Source organism: Nyctibius grandis, chromosome 13, assembly GCF_013368605.1.
Source record: "Nyctibius grandis isolate bNycGra1 chromosome 13, bNycGra1.pri, whole genome shotgun sequence".
In the NCBI taxonomy this organism is placed as follows: domain Eukaryota; kingdom Metazoa; phylum Chordata; class Aves; order Nyctibiiformes; family Nyctibiidae; genus Nyctibius; species Nyctibius grandis.
In genome coordinates this window covers 5,741,748-5,764,342 of record NC_090670.1, presented here as the reverse complement: position 1 = coordinate 5,764,342, position 22,595 = coordinate 5,741,748, and the positions used below count along the sequence as shown (strand labels likewise).

Below are 22,595 nucleotides of genomic sequence, written 5' to 3'. Positions count from 1 at the left end.
TAACTAGCTAGGGCACATCACCATCTGCTCCTTCCAAAGAAGGGTAAGCTTTCTGACACAGACTACTTCTGCTTAACAGTCAATACATTGTGCATCATACACTTTTTTCCTGTAAATTTTTCACAGATTTTTTCCTGAAACCTTTGATGTTTAGGAAAAACAGCAACTCTGCCCAAATGGTTGTTTATAAATTGTTCTGTTTATAATGTTTTGTTTATATATTATGACAACATATTGTAAATGAAAACATGTAATTTGAAAAAGCTTTAAAAGAGAATTTTTAACAGATACATTTCACACATAGATGTGCATTTGTACTTCTAATTTGCATGCTAAGACTTCATTCACTAGCAGGGTCTCTGCATTTTAGTTGCCTTATCACGACATTGATATAGAATGGTGAAGGAAGGCAATGACACAGCTACGCTTTATCACTTCAGACTTCTACAGCAAAATCATAATCTTAGTTAATGAAAGATAAAGCAATTGTGCCTTGATTCCATTGTTCTGTCCATTTGCAAGCAGAGGTGAGCAACAATTTTAAGGTAAGAGCACATTGTAACAAGTCCAGCCCCAAATAGCTCTTGCCTTTAAAGTTTAATGAGATTCAGTCTAAGACACTAATTATCTTTCAGTCTGTGATTATGTTTAATTAGGCATATATGTGCAGAAGCTCTAGATTGCAATATTGTTCATTCCTTATCCAAAAAAAAAAATCTCAACTGGGATAAAGACCTAAAATCATCACAATACAAATGTTTACAAATGTATATGACATTTTCATATGTCTTATCACAGAAAGAAAACAGATATAGCTGATAAAATTTAAGAAAAGGATGACAGATTTTAAACACACATCTGGAAAAAACTATACCACACAAGCTAAAAAGCTATAAAAAGCAAATTTTGGGTACAAACTATGGACAGATTTTCAGCTTCTGTGCATAACAATAACAGCCATCTAAAGTGAGGAAATCTAATTTAAATATTACACGCACTGAAGTGCAAATGCCATTAACAAGCTTGCCTTGACAAGTGAGATAGTGGGGAAAAAAAAAAAACAAACAGCATTGCCTGTTAGGCCTAAAATCAGAAACGTCATGAGCAGCACGTTGTCTTCTCTCCTCTAGAGCTGAGGAAATTACAAACAGTACGCATAATCCTGAAACACTCAATATATCCACAGAACAAAGCGAAATTTCCATGGGTAGCTTACGTTTAATATCAATGTATGTACAGAACTGGTTTAGGGAATGAATCTGCTTGTCTCTGTTCCAGCCATTATGTGCCTATGTACATGTTTTAAGAATAAAAGAGCAATTTTGAGGCACATAACACAACTTATTAAGACATTAAGAATCAATTATAAACAACAAACTGCTTTAGGAGCCCAAAATGCATTACCACTATCACTGCTGACATAAGCCAGTTGTTAAAACTCCTTTCCAAAGCACAGCACAAAGTCCTTGATCTCCTAAGTGATATACTGGAACATGAAATCTCTTCCTTCCTTTGGACAGGTCATATTGTCCGACTCACTACTGACTCAAAATTGTGTACTTCTTAAGGTCAAATATACATTAGCAACAAAAGATCATTTTTCTGAAAAAGAAAAAACTGTCTGAGCCCTTAAGATTCCTTCTGGTTGAATCCTGACAAGTGTTATGCTTACTTTCGCGACCTGAATAAATTCTGTGTGTGCCAACCTCCTTCCTTCTCCGAACTCTCTTGTCAATACCAGCCTTTTCACCTAACTTTTCAGGTTTACTTCACTGAATGAACTGCAAACAATAGCATACTGTAGAATATAATCTTTATCAGTTGAATGTGAACTGACTTTTCATGTTACGAATAATCTTTTAGGAAACAGATGCCCCAATTTCAGAAAGATAACCAGAAGTATTAGAGGTGATCAGTGAGAATAGCATTGTGTCCAGTAACATGCTCCTGGCAACATGCATATCTCCTCCAGAGCACGCCAGAAACTCACATTACTTTGATGTTAATTTAATTACAAATGTCTTTCAAGATCTCAAAAGTCGAGTTAATTTTGAAAACAGGGCTTATAATTACAAACCTGTTATCTATTAAATGAGCATACTTGAACAAAGCTTCCTGGTAAAGGTATAAGGCAAGTCGCAAGCAAGGCAAGGGAGAGAAGCAACTGGACTTCGATGTTCTATTCATTGCATCCAGATTTGGAAGTGTTAACTGAACATGCTAAATTCTGCTGTGTTTATTTCAAAAGCCCATATTTTTCCCTGTCGCTGTTCCTCCATAGTCCAACTTTGCTTGGTTTGTATATCAAACTGATACACACATGCTGTAATTCATTGTGAAGCAGCTATGGCACACTATACTCAGTGGTGCATGTGTGTAAAAATCGCAGAAAGTAAGGAAGAAAGAGAAGGAACAAAGCTTTTGTTACACAACCTATCTGTTGTTACTAAAAACTCATTAGAGAAGGTGTTGAGCAGCTTCATCCACCAGTCCTCCCTTCAGGCTTTCAACTTGTAACAGGAGTTTGCTCTTTCCAATTAATTGAAGTGCAAGCCATGGTTCCAGAGGTGTAACAACCTTTCTTACACAAATGAAAGTGCAAATTCAAGAACAGATAAGGAGAAAAAAAAAAAAGAAGTGCTGGTTTGTAGCTTCCACCTCTCTCTAGCGGCTGGTATTAAGGAATTCTAAAGGATTACATAATTTGAGAAGTCATTTAAAGCAGTCTTCAAATCTGAATTGGTTTAACAACAGTCAGAAATACTTAAATGCTTTCATTTCTTTAATAAGCAACAGCCCGTGAGAGTCATTTGAACTGTTCTTTAATTTTGCCCTTGATATTTACACTTCAGGGAAGGAAGCAGATCCTTAAAATGTATGCCATACAAAATAACTTTGTTTAATGTAGAATCCAAATTTTAGCTTCAAAATGTAGCTTCAGAATTCAGAACTATCATGATTTTGCATACCTTTTATTACACGTTAGGAGATAGCAACTAAATAAATCATAAAAATCTTCACAGACTGGGAACGTTTAGTAAGCCATTTTGCAGACTCTAAGTCAATCCAAAATCCTACCGTGTCTCCAACAGGATCTCTTTCAGAAATTGTACCTTGGAACTACAACACAGAAATGATCTGTGAAGTTTCAGCTTTCCTGTCTTTCTCACTGACGCTTGTCAATGAAGGAGAAAACGTCTGTCGAAAAAACTTTTAATGAGATGATGCATAAGGTACCATCAATACGGCGATGCTATATGCAAATACAGGACTATTACTAGAGAAAGATGTTGTCTAGTATTTGATGGGCCTAACTGTGTATTTACTACATTCAGAAAGACGCATTGAGAGAGTTTCTGACATTTCAATATTCCAGTTTATGTGAATGAAAAGAATGATAGAAGTCACTACACAGTGCAAGATTGACTTTTGATTATGATGCAAAATGCCAACTTCAGATTCTATTACAGAGAGAAAAGTCACAGATGCAGGCATTAAACTTCTCGTGCCAGAAGGCATTGTCTATTTTATATCCACTAATGTGCCAGATTGGGCAAAATCTGTTTAAGCAATTTAAACTGCGCAAGGTGGAAAATACTGCAGATCTTTGTAAAAACACTTTCTTCTACTGCAACAAACTATATAACTTTTGTTTGACAGAAAATGACTACTACTTATAAGTATGTTTTGAATTGCTATACTTTAAAGCAACAATGGCACAGAATGTTTTAAAATATTTTCCCCACTCTAAAATTATGACATTAAATCAGAGTGAAGTACCTGTAGAGAATTTTAAAATAAATATTTTCTTACAGTATTTTAATAATATATTAAGTATACACATATTTGCATTCCACAGTGTGTCTGATTGCTAATGTCCTTTCTGGAGAGATGCCTCAACCATCAGAACCATATGCTTGCAAATTAAAAGACATACATTTTTTGTGTCAACATGAGTGAGAAATCTGTGCTCCTGTTATTAGTACTTTCTAGTCTGCTACACAGACATAATTCACCTCCCTCAAGGCATCTTTCACTTCATTTTACTCAGAATGCTCTGTGTTTCTTTTAACAATACTCTAAAAGAATTATTAAGTGGTATACTTTTATATCAGGCACAGAATTCTGTATGTTAAGCACTGGAAAAAACCCTCATTATTTCTGAAGGAGACTTTATGCTGCATTCACAGCTAAGCTCAGCCCCTTGTTTAGAGTTTAGCTCTTCTGGGGAGTCCTACAAAACTGCTCAGCTAACCCCAAAACCCCTGCTCCATCTATACATATGATGTATGACTTTACCTTGTCCAACAAATCAGGAGAACATATAGAACGGCCAATGGCCGACTACAGACAACAGCATTTTATATCCACTGGTTTCTGAAGTAAACACCAGTGGGACAACACAAGCTCACAAAACTCCCTGTGACTCTACACAGCCTAGTAACTCCCACTCTCGGCAGACAAACAAAGCAGGTAACATAAGTATGCCAAAACCTGCTAAACTTAGGAGAAGCTGGACACAATGTTCAACTGATAAAGATATGGTTATGTTTTATTTTAAATATCGACACGATGTTTAAACCATGAACTGTGATTTATAATTTCAGATTTTAAAAGAGCAACAGTTAAGTTGTTACTATAAAATACATGGGTAATGTTCCTCCTCTTAATTTTACGTGTCGTGTATTTCTTTTATATGGTTGACAATCATATAAAAGAAATATATTGGACGCTTGACAATCAGGAGTTTCAAAATAAGAAATATGTATATTTTCTAAGGAATTCCAAATTATGCTTTTTACAAAATCCAGACTTGTTATCTGACTTCAGTAAGGTACTGCTTGTTTTTGTTTTGAAGTTTTTGTTTGAACGTATGTGCAGAAAGGGATGAGAATTTGTCAGGTGTTTAGTAAAATCACAGATTATAAAATGGTAAGAGCAAACACCATGAAAAGCAGCAACTGGAATAACAAGTCAAGTGAACAAGGTAGAAAGATGAATAAAGGCTTTGCATAATTTCAACTGCAGGGGAACAAGAGGAAACACTGCAGACTGGGGTAAGGTAAGTGAATATCACTTCCATCAAATAATCCAGTTTGTCACAATCTTGTGATCTTTTTAATTGGTTTTCCTTTCCTACAGTCTGCTTCACGTAAGAAGGAATACTTTTACAATAATCTCTTGACAGTTAATCAGTTTGACCTTTGCTTATACTTTCCAGAATAAAACTGTTTCCTAATTTATTTTTGCTTTTCATAAACCTCTAGGGTGATCTTCCATCTTTAAAAAGATCAAATATTTTATTATACCTAATATGAGATTATTGAAGATTTTAGAACATGCATGGGCAGTTCATCTAATCTCATTGACCTTTTCATATTAAAATCCAGTTTTATGCTTTATCTGCTATTTGTTAAAAAAAGAATCATATATCCATTGTTCAGATGCTGATTCTTTATTCTTATATGAAATTTGAAGCAAAACAAGACCTTCTTTTTATTTCCAGGGAACTGAGAAAATGTATCCAAGATTATTTAAAAAGTTGAACATGGTAAGTCTTGTATTTGGAGTTTTACATATAGTTCAAACTACCAGGCTGCCTTCTGCCTAAGAAGTCAGAAGCATACATCTCAAGAAATCAGATTGTCACCTGTTTTGCTCATATTTCCTTAGTTAAAATTCATAGAGATATTATTTGCTGGTAGATTTCCTTCTATTTTATGTATAACTAAGTGATGTCAATGCCCCAGTGTCTGTAGCCAATTTATTCCAAAAGAAGCCTCCTACAGGAAAAATAAACCCAACTGTCCATCCCTGAACCACTAGTTTATAAAACACCAAACAATAAACAGAAAGTGAAAATCTTCTCTTCCACACAAAGCATGTTAACTGCCTACACAGAAAAAGTGACCGCACATGACAGAGCAGATAAACATTATGATTAAACAAAAACCAAAAAGTACCATGGGGAAGAGATGAAGCAATTTGCACAAATCACATTTATTCTGCAAAAAGTCTTTGTTACAGAAAGCAAAGAAGGGCTGAAAGAGAAGTTTGCGATATAGAAGAGTTTGCGATATCTTCATCAACCACTACCACGTAGCCTTCGCTTTCGATAGGTAAGCAACAAGTGCATGAAGCAGCACAACATATTGCACATAAAAAGATGTCCAACAAATGAATTAATTTTTCTATTACATTCACCAGGCTATACTACTGACTGACCAAGAATAAAATCAGTATTAATCACTAACTGTACAGTATAATTAAACTATACATTTCATATACAGAGTGGGAACTTCAGAAAGTGTATTGTTATTCTCTATTCAGGTGTTAAATCAAGTGTTATAATGAGAAACATACTGTGCATGTACACACGCACATGCACACGGTAAACTAATCATCATTAACGTGCTTACACAACTTCTGATACGTGATTTTGTAAGTACTTTACTAAAATATGCTGCATTATTTTCACAACCTACTTCAGAAGAAGAGAAGTTACTTTATTAGTGTTTTCCCCCCTTCACTATTTCTCAGGTCAATGAACACCAGAAAAGCAAAATCCACATGGATTATCAATGCTTACAGGTTACATAATCCTACAATCTAAAATGAAATGTTGGAAGTATTTAATGTCAAAGCAAACAGCTATTACCTTTAGGCGTTTATCTATTTGCTTACCTTTACTTGCACTTTCAACATGCTGCAATTCATCCGGAAATTTTAAGATGTCCCGGTAATTCTCCTCACAGATTTCTGCCAGAAAATGTAATAGGGTTGTTTTCTGATCGGATGATTTAGTATCTCGAATCTAAAAAGTGAACACAGGAGAAAAGAAAAAGAAAAATATCACTTTTGTTTTATTAAAATGTTTAAATAAAGTGAATATTGCAGATGTAAACTCATTAGAAAAAAGTTACCTACACTGGCTGTCTGTAAATGAAATAAATTATTTAAAAAATGAAATTTCTGTAATTCTTTATAATTTAAGACTACAAAGGGAATGTATCCCTATTATTTTTTGAAGAGTAATTAATTATGCTGAGAACAAAATCTGAAGGCAGTCCATAAAGTTCTGACATTTTAGCAACGCCAGTTCAGAATGCTGGCTGTGATAAAAAAAAAAAGCTGTGAACAGAGATTAAACAGAACAGAATTTAGTTCATTCCTTCAATGCCCCCCACTGCCAGATTTCTAAAGGAATCCCTCTGAAATGTTGCATGGCTGGACAGCACGCTAAAAGCCAGAATTTGTTCTGTTACCAGTAAAATTAAAGAAACTCCTTGTCGTAAATCCACAATTTTTTATTGAAGAAAAATACATAGCATACTGCTTTATCCTAAAGACTTTGAGACAAATTCTACACAGACCCATGAAATAAACGCACCCCACCCTACTGGAACACAAAATGACAATAGAAAAGCAAAGGTAATCCTAACTGCCAGTAAAGGAAATTTAGTACATCCAGTTTTATTCATGAAAAGCTGCATGAAAACTATGCACACTGTGAAGGAATAGGTAATTGCTTATTTTCACTATCCTCTCAACTGCAAAGGCAATTTTTAGTGGTCTGAAACAAACTAGTCTTCTTGAAGGTGATAAGACCCTCTGTTCTCCATTAACCTAAGTGCATCAACTGCTAGAAACAGTTTATTATTTTAAAAAAATAATTGTGAAATAATTGTTAAAATACAGGGCTAGTGCCAAATTCCCAAGCAAACATAGATACTTGTGGCTAACTCCCATGGCAAAATGCATGTATATATGCAAAGGAACATCATGAACTTAAGAAAATGAATTAAAGTCCAAATTCAGTTTCTCCATTTTTATGCAGACAAAGAATGAATGTATGAGTTAATGGAAGATTTAGTGGAAGCAGAGATTACCCTTTATTGACAAAGGCAATAGAGATAGTAGGCGTACGCAAGAGTTTGAGATGAGCGTACTTCCCTTTTTATAGAGAATTAGTAGTACAAGTATATCTGTAAACATTTTTTTTAACCACATTTTACTAACTCATCTCATACAGTTCTTATAGAGAAGTAAGCTACAACATACACAGCAAATGAAATCAAGGATTTATTTAAGAATAATACAGGAATGTGCGTGTAAAATCTCCTATTTGTTTTCTCATTCTCTAAATCACTAGAAGTTCTAATTCTATAATCCTCGTGACAGGCTTTCCATCGATGTTCAATTTAATACAAGCCTTTCAGCTTTAAGGATTACCCTGTTAAGAATAAATGAGTGCAGTCAAAAAACAGGCTTTTAAAAATATAAGGTATTTAGGCAATTAAGAATGCAATTTAATTCATACCGATTCGGTGATTAAAGACTAAACAATGCTCCTCAGTAAGGGTATGCAGTTAAAAGGTTTTAATGTGTTATGTACATACAAGTTTTTCCAACTTAAAAAAACCTGTAGTTTTAGTGGATAAACATCTGCATGGTAAAAAGAAATCACATTTCAATTTGTCTGTGAACAAGAACTGTGGGATTTGCAGTCTTTGATCTCTCTGACATCATCAAGTAGATAAAGCATTTTTTTTCCTAAATGGACAAAATTATTTTGCCTGCAGATTACAACTGAAACACGTCTTGTCACCAACAGTAACATGATATTAACCAGAGTTAATATTAGCACCTGCTGAGTTGTTTAAAACCTGTAGTAAACAGTCATTCAGTTCTTAAACAACTGTGTCGAATTCACTTACTAATACTGTGATATTAAAATTTTCAAATACAGGCTTTGACTCTATGGCCTTTTTTTACCTGAGGGACAGAATTTGGGAATAACACATTTAGTAGGGGAAAAAAAAAAAAAAAATCAGTGGATCAGTGTAGGCTTCCAAAAGCAGCTTCCAGATGAATGTTGAGGCATCAATTTGAGTGGTCAATACTATCAGATTCATTGTTTGGGAAAGGATTAAAGACTAATGTACACAGAGCATAATACTCACAGCACACCCATTCTAATCAAGTAATACACGGAGTACGATGTTTAGGTCTGTAGCTCAGAAAGAACGTCAATATAACAAAAATCTCCCAGTACATGTAGTATCTTGGTAAAGCATTTACAACATGCAAATCATACCATAACCCACTTCCAGAATATTTTTTCACCCCACAGATACTTTTGGATTACATTTTCAGGTATGAGGGTTTAGAAGTGACAGCCAACTTAAGGGAAAAATCTATGTACGTTCTAACTACCACTAGAGTGACATTTGATTATTATAGCTATAAAAAAAAAAAAAAGCTTTGTATTGATTTTCATAACATTATATAACTTTTCATAACCTAGAAATCTTTCACAATTTAACAGAAAAGGGGTTGGTAGAAAATTAATAAATGTACACTACTCAGTCATACTCAAACTAGATAAACAGCTTGTCTTGTACTATTTGCCCTATGAACACGAAGTAATATAATATTTCTCATTACATAAAATACACATTGATCCAGCTAGAATACCACAAAAGCTTTATTAAAACAGAGGGATGTTTGCTGTTAGTCCTCACATTAATTCACCACAAAAAGAACAGAAGTTGTACCCTATATATGCCTAAAGCAAACCTCTTTTCTTTCAATTTAATTTTTGCCTAGCATAACTTTACAGAACCATGAGGGTTCTCCTGGCCTGGACAAGAGATAGTAATTGCTGCAATAGGGGCTCAGAATAGCAGTTGGATCATTCGTACACATTAATCAAATGCCACAACTAGTAAAAAGATTTACCTTTAGTGAATTACTACAGCACCCTCCCTGAACTTTATTACTTTTTCTGCCATATTTATGTTTTCCCAGAGCACTTAACACTTTGGCAACCATGAATACTCCAGCGCATACATCAGAGTAGCTGCTACTGCTTGCCAGTCCTGATACAGCATGTGAATTCTAATGTAGATCTCTTATTTGAACAAAATTAAGTTCTCTGTCTTCTGCCAAAGGTTGTTTACAAATAATTTCTTTCTTCAATAACATCATACACTGCAATACAACATCCACAAAGATAATCTGTTTTTAAGGATTTGCAATTACTATACAGGCATTAGCGTTTTAGCAATGACCAGACAGGTTTGAATTCATGCTTTCTTTTCTTTTTTTTTTTCTTTATCATGTTTTAATAAAAGTTGTTACACAACAACAGATTTGTGGGTATGAAATGAATAGCTCTGTTTTCAGAACATTTATTTTACAAAATCAAACATTTATCCCAGATCAATATCTGCCTTTTTTCTTTTATGTTTTCAGACCATACAGTGTAAGTACTACATCTACTATATAGATAATTAATTTTAAGATTGTTCAAGGAGGACAAACAAAAAAATCAATACAAAAACCAGGTCTATTGAAAAGTGAATTCATCACATTAGGATACCTCATCATTAAAACAACTCTATGTGTATTCTGCAGATAGAAATGTGTACACATAGACGTGTGTTCTACCTTGCTGACAGCTGGCTCAAAAAAAATAAATTTAAAAGCTCTCTTATCACAGACAGAAAGTCCACTGACATTAAAGACAGTTTAAATCACTGGTTTAAAAGAGAAAAGAAAACACAAACCCACAAACTAAAAACTTAAACATCAAGCCTTTAAAAATCATTGATCACATATCCAGTGGTTTGATTCCCCTTATCCTAATATGTTTTCTGGTTATTTTTTCCTGAGACTTAAATCCTTGTCTTTGGGCAAAACGTCAACCTACAGTAAAGAACAGCTAAAAACTAACATGAGTCACAGTTAGCTAGATCTGTTATAAATTCTGTTCACATAACAGCTGAAGTCCTTCCAGAACAATATTGTTCTAAAAAAAATACTGGTGTTTAACTTATATCTTACTTTGCCCCATCAAGTATCTTCCAGTGAGAGTCACCAAAAAAAGTCAAAAAATTGGACAAAGAAATGACCAACATTTTAAAATATTAAGCCAGATGGTCTTGTTTGATTTTAAAACTCCTATTGAACCAGTTCTTACTTTAGGCAAGTAATGTTTATAAGTGGCAAGAATTTCTTCTCCTCATTCTAAAGTTGCTTAAAAAAAAAAAAAAAAAAGAAGAAAAAAGTAGCAGCAGGTTTCACGGCAAGCAAAACACAAATCAGGACAAAGTTTCTTTGGCACATTATATCCGATTTCTAATCTAACAATGTACACAAGGTTATGGAAGAGTGACCTGTAAATTGTAACATCCTATTGCTCATCATGGTTCCATACATAAAAACAAAGAGGGCACAAGATATTTCACAAAATATTAAAATACGTTAGTAATTTCTATGCTTTACAAATATTCTATCAGAATGCAAAATAAAGGCTTGCAAATTCCTCTAGAAAAGCTTGAAGACTGAAATACATTGCCTGGGAGAAGAAATAAAGACACTTGAAAATTATTCAGGGAAGACCTCTCATATGGTAACAGTGCCTTCTCAAATTGTCACCACACACACAAAAAAACAACCAACCAACCAAACAAAAACCAACACAAAACCACAAGAACTTTCAATGTTAACACAGCCTTCAAAATTTAGTAGCGTCCAGATGCCCCACAGAGCAAAAACATGGAAACCACATGACACTGGCAACCAGACTGCTACCTTGTTCTTGCAGTCAGATGTCACTTATTCCTCTTATTGCCTTCTTCAGCCAAGAAACATAAATTAGAAATTTTAATTCTCGGCAAGATGTCAGTAAACAGGACAATACATTCACCTTACCATGCTTACACATAGAGAAGTTTTCATTTTCACAGTGAAGGCCTATTATTGACCAATCGTAAATTTTGAGACTTTGAATAATGTAATAAAGCTGGTAAGTGGCTGTAGACAGATATTAAGCCTGGTGCTTATAAAAGATATCATCACCTGATATAGTTTAATATTTTGTACTATTCCCAACAGTTAACAAAGACCTCTCAGACTGTACTCTTACTTAATAACACAAAGCCAATAAAGCCATCTTACTATTTTGAGTGAAAAATGGGAGGGCAGAATTTTAAAGCGATTAAACAAAGGAACTAAGTACAATTATCAGCTGAAAATAGCCAATGCATAAAAACAGTCATTACTCAAATATAAATTTGGATTAACAGTAATTAAATAAAAAAAATCCATTGCAAATACTAACTGTGTTAATACCTCTTATTTATAACATTAAACATCAATGGAGTAGAAGGTCACTTCTCTAAATACAATACTAAAGCATAAGTATTCCCCCCTCCCTGGCAGTGTTCAAGGCCAGGTTGGATGAGGCTTTGAGCACCTGGTCTAGTGGAAGGTGTCCCTGCCCATGGCAGGAGGTTGGACCTAGATGATCTTTAAGGTCCCTTCCAACCCAAACCATTCTATGATTCTACAAAGTACAGGTACAAAACCATTTGAGAAAAAATAACTCCTGCAAAAGCACATTATACTGATCTAATTCAAATTAGAATGGCAAATACATAAAGCAATGACAACCAGAACTTCAAATAGTAGAAAATATCTTTTAACTTGAGTAATAAACAACAAATTTAAATTGCAGACAATGTACATGTCACTCTGTCCGGAGAAACTTATCAACATTTCCATTAACTTAAGTGACTTGTTCTGAGTTTGGAACTTACGAGTGATAATTCAGAAGGTTTAATCAATATGTAGAGCTATTAATGATACAATTTCACGTCTAGATTTTGGTAAGACCTTCTTTGCTTCAACAACCATCACTGCCTTTGTGATTACCCGATTTTTAGCCATCACCTTATAACAAAATATACCTAGTACCTAAATGCAACAGCACAGTCAACATTTTATTATGGAGAATGTTTAAGTATTTATCTAAATCTCACAAGGAGGGGGAAAAAAAAAAAAAAAATGAACACATCCCTCAGAAATACCTATCTTGAAAACAAAAAAAAATAGTTAACAAATAGATTTTGTTTCTGAGGGCAACACTTAATTAAACAGTCATAGATTTTTGTCTCAGCTATTTTAAATGGAATTTAGCTGTAAGCAGATAGCTATGCTTCAGCAATTATTTAGTTCAGTAGAGAACAATTTGCAGGATAAGTCAATCTACATTAGCCGTGTCAACATCTGTGGGATTTGCATTGACAGCAATTCATAAATCTATCACCTGGAGTGCAAGAATACCTTCTCAAATCCATGCTATGCTAGAGTATCCTTCGTGCACAGTCATCATTTCCCCTCCCCCTCATTAATAAGTAGTTTTCTACTTAAAACATTAATTTCCCTTTAGATTCCACTAATACCGAAAAGAAAACCCAGCACTAGATTTATGAAAAAAAATCCTTAAACTTGGCCTCTCTTTAAAAAAGCTGTTAAAGAATGGAAATATTTCTCAGGTAATGGTTTTCGTTTGACCAGAAGTTAGCAACGTCTTTGTATTAAACTACAGCAAGCAGAGTCTTTCTCTACTGAAATATGTCACATGAGACTCACTGTGTATTTGAAATATTATTTTCCCCCAAGGTTAAATCTCCTTGAGTTACACAACAGATTTCCTCCTGGTGCCCAAAAGAGGGACCTGAAACCTGGACCCTCTGATTAGCCCAAACAAAAAAGAATTAAAAAAATCCTATGCAAGATTTATGCTAACTTTTTTTTTTAATCTGTTTACAAATGTTGCATCCCTTTATTTTAAAGATACTTTCAAAGGTACTTTACAAACTGAGAAGGGTCAAGTTCAGATCAATGCCTTACACACATTTTACCATATAAACAAACAAGCACTGCACATTAAATTCTGACTTCTCTAGATTCTGAAGTTCTCCTTGCATCCCATGCTTTGCCACCACAATTGAAGTTAAACCTAGGATAACAATGTCCATCTTTACCCCCAAATACCTAGTTCTGTGACACTGCTTGAGCGATAGCTGGGTAGAAGACTGGAAGAAAGATGAATAGCTAGAGCTGTTTAACATATTCAGAGCTCTATGTATATTCTATTGACAAGATGATAGCTAAACAAATTCAGATCAAAAAAGCTGTTCTACTTGTATGCGTCAGAAAAAGTCAGAACAGACTTACAATTAACAACTGCCTTAAATCCCATTGCACTGAGAAAGACAAATGGAGGAGGGGACCATCCTAGAAAAGTTTACTCTGTATTTGTTTATCCATTATTAATAAAGAAGATGCAGTGAATAAACTACACTGATTGAATGGTTTTCCCTGTACCTAAACTTACGTGCCGTGAGTTTCATGAATCTGCTCTTACAAGTTTTATAGCTTCATCTTACCTTACAAAGAAAGCTGATGTTAAAGCCAAGAGACTGTGCGTTTCTGGAGCCAGAGTTCATGTAGTTTCCAAGGAACAGCACTAACTCTAGAAGCTTACTAAAGCTTTCACTCTTCTTCAGCTCTTCACAAGCCAGCGTAACCGCCATAACGTCAGGTTTGATATTGTTTACATGCTCTTCAAACATAAGCTTGAAAAGGATCCCATTGAGACGTGACCGCAACATTTTCACTGAACTCATCTACAAAATAAGAGACATTGAATCAGAACATAAAAAAACAAAAGCTTATTTATGCAAAGTAGCTTGCATTAAAAAACAATATTGTGCAGCCACCAAGACTACAGTTTCTCTATGTTTTCTTTGCCTGTCTTGGATTTCCAGGAATCTGTACCTGCCCACGGATATTTGTCCCCAAACCATATGCTTTCCTGAAAGACTCAGTGAAGCAACATTTTGAAAATAAGAGAGTTCTTTGTGTTAACAAACTATTTAACTTGTCAATTCCAAACTCACTGGCACTAAATGCACCCTGCCAAAACCCCTCCTCCCAGCAAAGGAAATGTAAGCCAATTCCACCAGTTAACAAGAACTGCAGATCAGCCTGACGGTACACGTGGCAAACACTTCATCACATCTCCAGTGAAGTTACCCTTGAACTCCGCTATTTACCAATTTCCTAGAACTAAGCTTCTCAGTTTTCCTTCCTTCAGAAACAGTTCAACAATCTCTCAGGCGTGTGTGCTGATATCAACACAAGCACAAACAGCTACGTTTCAGTTTGATTAAGCTGAAGAATTGTACTTTCCATTTATAGTATCTCTTACAGAGCTGACGCATAGCTCTCAACTTGCTTTTCGTCCCTGGGAGAGCAATAGGGAAGAGGGACAATGAATTCTGAGGGACCCTTGTGGAAGGACATGGGAACATCTAAGTGAGTTTGAAACACAGGAGATCAAGCTTCACTAGTCAGATATTTACATAAAGCCAGGTCACGTTAGTACTATTGTTCATGAAATATTTTCTGCCATTGTACTGACGTGAGCTGTTAATTGTAATATTTACAGATCACATCAGTGCTACATCTAACAAGGTGTTTATCTTTGCAGTTTTTAATTAAAATTAAACCCAAACTCTTGTTCAGTTATTATCTACACTTATAGCAAGTTATAAAGTATAACTTGTAAAGTATGAATCCTACCAGTATTGATAGCTATCAAACAAGCTCAAAGATATTTTAAAGATACACTATGATATATATTTGATCCTAAGACTTTTCAAGTTCACAGCATTAAAAATCCCCAATCTGTGTATCCCAAAGAATAATCTGATTCAGGAAGTGGATAAAGAGGTTTTGGCTGAAATTCATGGCAGTAATTTCTATCTAAAAAAAGCAATATACCCAGAGATACTAAAGTAAGGATATACTTCTGGTGTTGTCTTTCAGTTCTGAACCCATAACATTGTATTTTGTAGGCAACATACTGCCTGCTTTTCAATCTCTTGTCTTTTTGTCCTTTTAAACAAATTTTGTAAAACTACTGCCCAAGATACTATCACCTTTATGTTTCAGACACTTTGCAAAAGGTAGTATAGGACTAATTCCTTCCTGATCTGATAAAAAGATCAGAGGTTATAAATCACAGCATTGTAACATGGTAAATGACAGAGATATTGAAAAGTCTCTATAACAGTGATTCATTAGTTTAAATCCCCAAGATCAGTTTCTTTAGACTAGATACCAAAATTATGTCCATGTCTTTCATATTTTGCACAAGTGATCAGTAATATTTCCTCCTACTTAGCAGCAGACTATAATACACAAGAGAGATTTAAATTTAAGAGAAAATATGTACTGAAAATTTTTAATCCACTTAAAAATTTTCATTTAAATGCTAGGATGATTACCTTCCAAATCTAACTCCTAATTTTAATTAGCAGAATACAGAAAGATTTCTCCCTCAATGTATTCACTATCAGTGGTGTTCCTGAAGCACTTTGTTCCCCTGAAAGAAAAGCTTTGTTATGTGACAAATCACAGATCTTGGCTATCAAAACAGAAAGATTTTTATGTGCTCATGTTTCTGTTGCCCAAAGCTTTACCACAGCTCCTTGAGGAACCATGATTCTTCTATTGGTGTTATCTACCACAGACAGCTACCAGAAGCAGCAGCAATAATTTCCACAGGAAAGACTTGGGTGGCCTGAATAATGATGAATTCATACTAAACGGAACATAAATATGAAGAAGGCACTCCAGATGGTCTCAAACAATTCATATGATCAGACTGGAATGAGGAAAAGGAAAGGATAAGAAAAGAAGCACTTCAGCATAACTTGCAATCTTTTTTTATACATCTCCATTGTCACAAATTTCTGTGAGCCTCTATAAGACAACATCATGCAAAGTTTTGAAATATTATTCTTTTAATCATTCTGTATTTCAGAAATACTATACTGAAAACATCTGCCTTGAAAGGGTCTACCTTCACTGAGCTGCAGTAGATTGAAATTAAAATTAATCACTGAATTTGCTTTAACTTTCGTAGAACAATCTCCAATTACTGATTTTACTCAAAATGGCACAGAAAAAAAGGTCAAAACCTTTAGATGCTGAAAACAGAGTGCAACTAAACATGTATACGCTAACAGAACAGTGTGACTTGAACATATGTGAAGAATAATCCTTTACAGCACTTCAGTCAGTCTGTACTTACTTCCTTTTTTTAATGCTGTGGAGTGTCATGAAACACTGACCATTTCTTTGGTCAGCTCCAGTCACTTGTTTTGTTGGTTCACTAAGGTGAACTAAAACCTTCACTATGTTATTGGGGGGTGATCTTTAAAAGTGGTAATACTCCTTTTAACTCGACTTCAAAATGCACAGTTGGTGGTAGTAAAGTGGGTAAAGTTCGCTGAGTTTAAATACCACTAACACTGCAAAAGATTTTATTTTTTTTAAGCCTGTCCTCTGAGTTGACAGGAAATGGTTGATAGAAACACTTTATAGCACAGATGAGACTTACACTTTTATAGTACTTTAACCGTTCAACTGGCAGCAAAAGTCAAAGCAAGTATCCTTATTGAAGTTGCAGCTGACATTAAAAAAATTAACTCTTAAAGACAAGTTTTGCATTTAAAAATCAGAGAACATTCTGCATAGCTTATTTAGTTACTTAGTTATACAACTGATACAGTTAATCTATTTTTCTTGCTCTACAACATCAATGCAAACTTTTCTTTATTTTAAGCCGTGTTGCCTTTTTTGATCCCAGGATATAACTTCAAAAACAGTTCCAATAACTAATTTGAATATATAATTGATTTTAACATTTCATCTAAATGAAAATCCAATTCTAATTTTCATTTACAGATCAGCTGAATATTAAGTTAATCAGTCTCTTCTAATAAGTAAATCATTTACTAAGCATCTTTTTTCTACACAAATTTTAAACAACTTATTCCAACCTTTATTGAATTTGATGGGCACAGTGATTATCCAACTAACATCTCTTAATAATTAGCATACTTAAATTTACATACAAATAAGGGTACACATTTTAAATATTACTTAACATAGTCCATCATCTTCTGTTCCTAAACATATTCTTCTTAACATCAAGGGTAAGATTATTATTAATGCAAAACTCTGAAATTAATTTGACACATAGTGAAAAAGGACTCCAGTCAAGTAAAGAGCTCAAGTTCAGCTGCATTTCTTCCACTTTAATAGGAGAAATCAGAAACAAAACCAGCATTTTAGTAGTATTAATGTAGTCAGAGGCCTCTAAAAATAAGACAGAGTCACTACCCATAATGAAATGTAATATTTTTTATTAAACCAGATGGTAAAGTTGAATAAGCAAACAAACTCCAGGAAACTTAGTTCCTTCATGAGGCAAACATCACCATTCAGAGATGTTTGATTAAGCAGCTTTTTCTAATTAATGTACCATTAAATACTTTTAAATTCTTTCTCAACTTTTTGTATTCGGTCATTCCTCAAAAGAAAGCATCAACAAAGAATTGATCACAACTATATTAGTACTGTCGGAAAATAAGGATACTTTATGACTTTTTCAATACAATCGATTGAAAAAACAAGGACCATTTAGTTTCAATCCAGTAGTAATCATAAACCAGATAAATGCATGATCCTCACGTATGTAAGACAACCAACAGAGATTACAGAGTTTCCCAAGTGACTTTCATTTATAATTGTATCATTTTCTGGGAAAGAAACTGCCAACAGAATCAGAATGAAACACTGCAAGACAGAAACAAATCATACTACTATATAAAAAGAATGAGGAAATAAGAGTAAGTACTAGACCTAACTGATAAACATCCAATTAAAAAAAAAGCAAGCTATCCAACAGCAGCAAAAAAAAAACAAGGCTACTCCTCTCAGTTCAAGTGGTTTCCAGGTATCTATCAGTAAAACATAAATTGACATGAATTCAAACTCTGGTAAAAAGTGCACTAAGAACACTTACTATCTTCATACACTTAATACACACTACTTGCGTATTGGCAACTTCATTAAATGCTTCTGTTTTACCACTACATCAAGACAAAGCAAAAGAACTATTCCTTCTAACCTGTGGTCTTCTGAATTGAAGGTAAATAATCTTCCAAAGATGAGAACAAAAACACTCTCCAAGTGTTGTCATATACTTAAGTTTTGCAGTATCGCAGTACTTTACTAACAGAAAAGTTAGTTTTTTGCATTCATTTATACTCATTGTGCAGCCAATTCATATACAAACAGTTAAACAAGAGTATGAGTTACATTCTTTCACTTACCAAATTTATACTCATCCAACCAAGATGAAGCTAAATGCGTGGCAAAGAATGAAATACTTATTTTTGCAGGTTTTATTTACTTAATGAAAAACATTTCCAATGTCTTAGATCAACCTTTTGATACCTATAACAATTATACCTTAAATTTATTTTCAGTCTTTCACTTCCAGCCGCATATTAGCATATACCCAAAATGAAAATGCCATTGGTCAACTATCACCAAAATTAGTGAAAAAAGCAGAACCTGATCCTGCCTGTCTTATGCCCCACCAAAATTTCAGACTAGGTGATTAATGAACTTGCAGACATTAACAAATCTCTCACATAATACCTTCTGCATAGAGGTGAAATTGGGGATATAATTTTATCTACAAAAAAAACAGCGAGCACATTGTGTCTGCATAAGCGGTCAGATATAGCTACCCCGATTCTTAAAAACCATCTACTTCTATGCAAGCCTAGGAAAAACAAACAAACCTTGGTGGTAACAGAATAAACTTTGACTAATCCTATTGTACTGGGTCTGGCTGGGATGGAGTGAATTGTTCTTCACAGCAGCCTGGATAGTGCTGTGTTTTAGACGCGTGCCCAAAACAACGCTGTGAACACACTAATGCTGTAGCTACTGTGCTTGCACAGTGTCAGGGCCTTCTCCACTTCTCACTCTGCACAACCCAGTGAATAGAGTAGGGGTGTGCAAGACGTTGGGATGGGACACAACCAGCCAAACAACCCAAACTAACCAAAGAGATATCCTATGCCATACAATGTCATGCTCAGCAATAAAATGTGAAACAGAGGGGCCTAGATAGGTTAGCATTCTTTTGCTCAGGTACTGGCTCTACATCTGTCTACACATGGGAGTCAGTAAGTGATTTGTTTTATTTCTTTGCTTTCTCCACTTATTAAACTATTTTTATCTTAACCAACGAGTTCTTACTTTCATTCTTCCTTTCTTCTTTCCCTGTTCCACTGGGCATGGGAGGGGGAAGTGAGTAAGCATCTGTGCAGTGCTTAGCTGCCTACCAGGGTTAATCCACAAGTCCTGTTCTTTTCTGAATAGCTGCTCTTGACTCCCTGTTACCTTTTTCTACCTAAAGGGAAGGTACAGAAAAGATGGAACCAGAGGATCCTTGAAGGTGCATGGTGATAGGACAAGAAGAAAAATACAACACGGTACTCAAGAAATTTTGACTGTATGTAAGGAAAACATTGTTGACCACAAAGGTGGCTGAACATTGAATGCAGTGCCACTGTCACAGCTTTCCTCAGCAGAAGGGTAATTTACTACTAACTACCATCGAGCAGCATGATGGGAGGATCCAGATAAACAGTACACTAATCCAGAAATATCTTTTATATAAAAGCTATAGAGAACAACGCAGTAAAAACCAAATAGGGTAGAAGGTTGAAGGAGAAGAGACAAGGTAGGTATGTTGTTATTCAAAGGGAAATGTGTGGCAAAAGAAAGGATTGAGTTGGGAAAGAATTCAAGTTATAAAGATCAGTGGTGGAATATTAAGGAACTTACAGCAGTAAAATGGAGGAATGGCTACAGAGTCTCTTAAATCAAGGTCATTATGCACAATTTTCTGAATTTCTTGGCTTATTTTAAGTAGTCAACTGAACAGAATTCATAGGCATCAGATTCTTCATTTGTTCTCATGCCTCCCTCCACTTTGCTTGCTTCCATTCTGTGTTTTCCTTAGACACATTTCAGATATTCTCCTTGCACAAAATCTAAGTAATTTCCCACTTTGCTTGGCATTATTTATGTAGAAGGGAAATGAGGAAATATTCATTTGGCAAATCAGTCACTCCCTGGCATCCTTTGCTCACCGTCATTTCAAAAACAGGTAGGAAGCAGAGAGTAGACAGGGCAATTGTCCCGGCCTTTCTTCCTCCCCAGGGATCAAAAGCCCATCTTGTTGTAGGGCTGGAAGTACGACTGTCATGTCATCATATTGTTCTAGTCACTTTAAAAGTATGTATTACATGCCAAATAGGAAACAAAGTATTCCTCCAGTGCTTGTAAACAGATTTTTTATATACATGTACACATAAAATATATACACACACACACATACTTTTTCTTTTTTTTTTTTTTAACCAAAGGGTAAAACATGACATGAGATACTATGGGCATATTAAACCTTTCAGCTGTTTACAGTTTTTGATACAGCAGAATAAATTTAACAAAGTTGTCAATGCCATTGAGCTAATGGATCTGTTATGAACTCTTGGAAATTTAGCTACTTGAACCTAGAGTGTTCTCCATAACTGTTTAATAAACATACAAGACAAGACAGTCAGACAAAAGATTTGGTCTGGCACAGAACTGCCTGTTGCTCTTAATGGCATACCATAATTCCTTCCAGAAATACACCTAAAACTTATTTACAGAGATTTTTAGGTTATTGCTCATCAATAAATATATGGTAACTTTTTCCTACAGCAGAACTTGCAAAAACACTAATCAAATAACTTAAATCTAAAATTTTTCTTTTTAATCTATTTGACAAAATAGAACTCTCCAGTTAATTATTGCACTAATACATACCACAACTCCAAATTGTTCTGGCTCAGCAAGATCATTATATTCATCCTTTAATTCAGCTAAGGCATTGAGTTCTTTCTGCTCAGGAAGATTCTTCACCAAGTTCTAAAAAAAAAAAAAAGCATTATATTAAATTTGTTACATTAAGCTAGCTGAGATCTTACAATAACACGCTTAAAATACCACAACATGGAAATACATGTGGAAGTTACAGGAAGCTTATTTTATTTACGCAGCTTTAATACTATATAAACATCAAATCAAACCAGTTATTATTTAATACAGATGTGAGTACCTCTGTTACCATCTCTAATCTGAAGAATGCCTTCTTAGTATATTAAAAAGTTAGACCCTGAAGAATTATACTCTATCCACCATCTTTTTTTGTCATCATAATTGCATCTTGCTCATTAAATATTAAACAAGAAATAACTGATCTGAGTAAAGCAAGATGTAACTACCTAAAAAAAATACAAAAATCTTCAGACATTATTCAAAATAGCTGTGCACAAATGCTACTTAAAAACACCTTACACAAGAAAAGAGCAACATCTCAAAATTATACAGATCTTCTGGATGGCAATTATGCTGGAACTCAGCAAAAAGTATGACTTTCTTGAAATCTTATCTATGCCCTCAAAAGAAAACTGTATGGTTTATTATATGATCTTAATATCTCAAAATACAGATATGCTAAATGTATAAAATATTTATATTAAGGCTGAAAAATACACTGTTTCAAGAGATACTCAGCAGAAGTTTAGGTTGTATTTAAATTCTGATATATATGTTAGTTGAAAACAAAACAATAATCTAATTCTTCAAAGGTAAAATGGATACATTCCAGCCAGCAAGAGTCAATAGGCCTTTTTTGTTCAAAAAGTTTCGTAAATCTTAAGATCAAAAAAACCAAAGTGTATTAAAATATTACTAGCTGATACGATTACACTACAGCTGTCCACACACAGCAGTTGTCCTTTACTTCATTTCCAATC

The 22,595-nt window shown here is 34.4% G+C and overlaps 1 protein-coding gene across 4 annotated transcripts in view; it reads right to left on the bottom strand.

Moving 5' to 3' along the window:
• DIAPH2 (diaphanous related formin 2) overlaps positions 1-22,595 on the bottom strand; it is a 214,441-nt gene that overhangs the window by 116,060 nt on the left and 75,786 nt on the right. For all 4 annotated transcript variants that reach the window (XM_068411748.1, XM_068411749.1, XM_068411751.1 and 1 more), the window contains 3 exons: positions 21,604-21,705; positions 14,241-14,480; positions 6,685-6,814 (listed from right to left, as the gene is read on the bottom strand). In XM_068411748.1, coding sequence (XP_068267849.1) covers positions 6,685-6,814; positions 14,241-14,480; positions 21,604-21,705 — 472 coding nt within the window. The remainder of the gene's footprint in view (positions 1-6,684; positions 6,815-14,240; positions 14,481-21,603; positions 21,706-22,595) is intronic.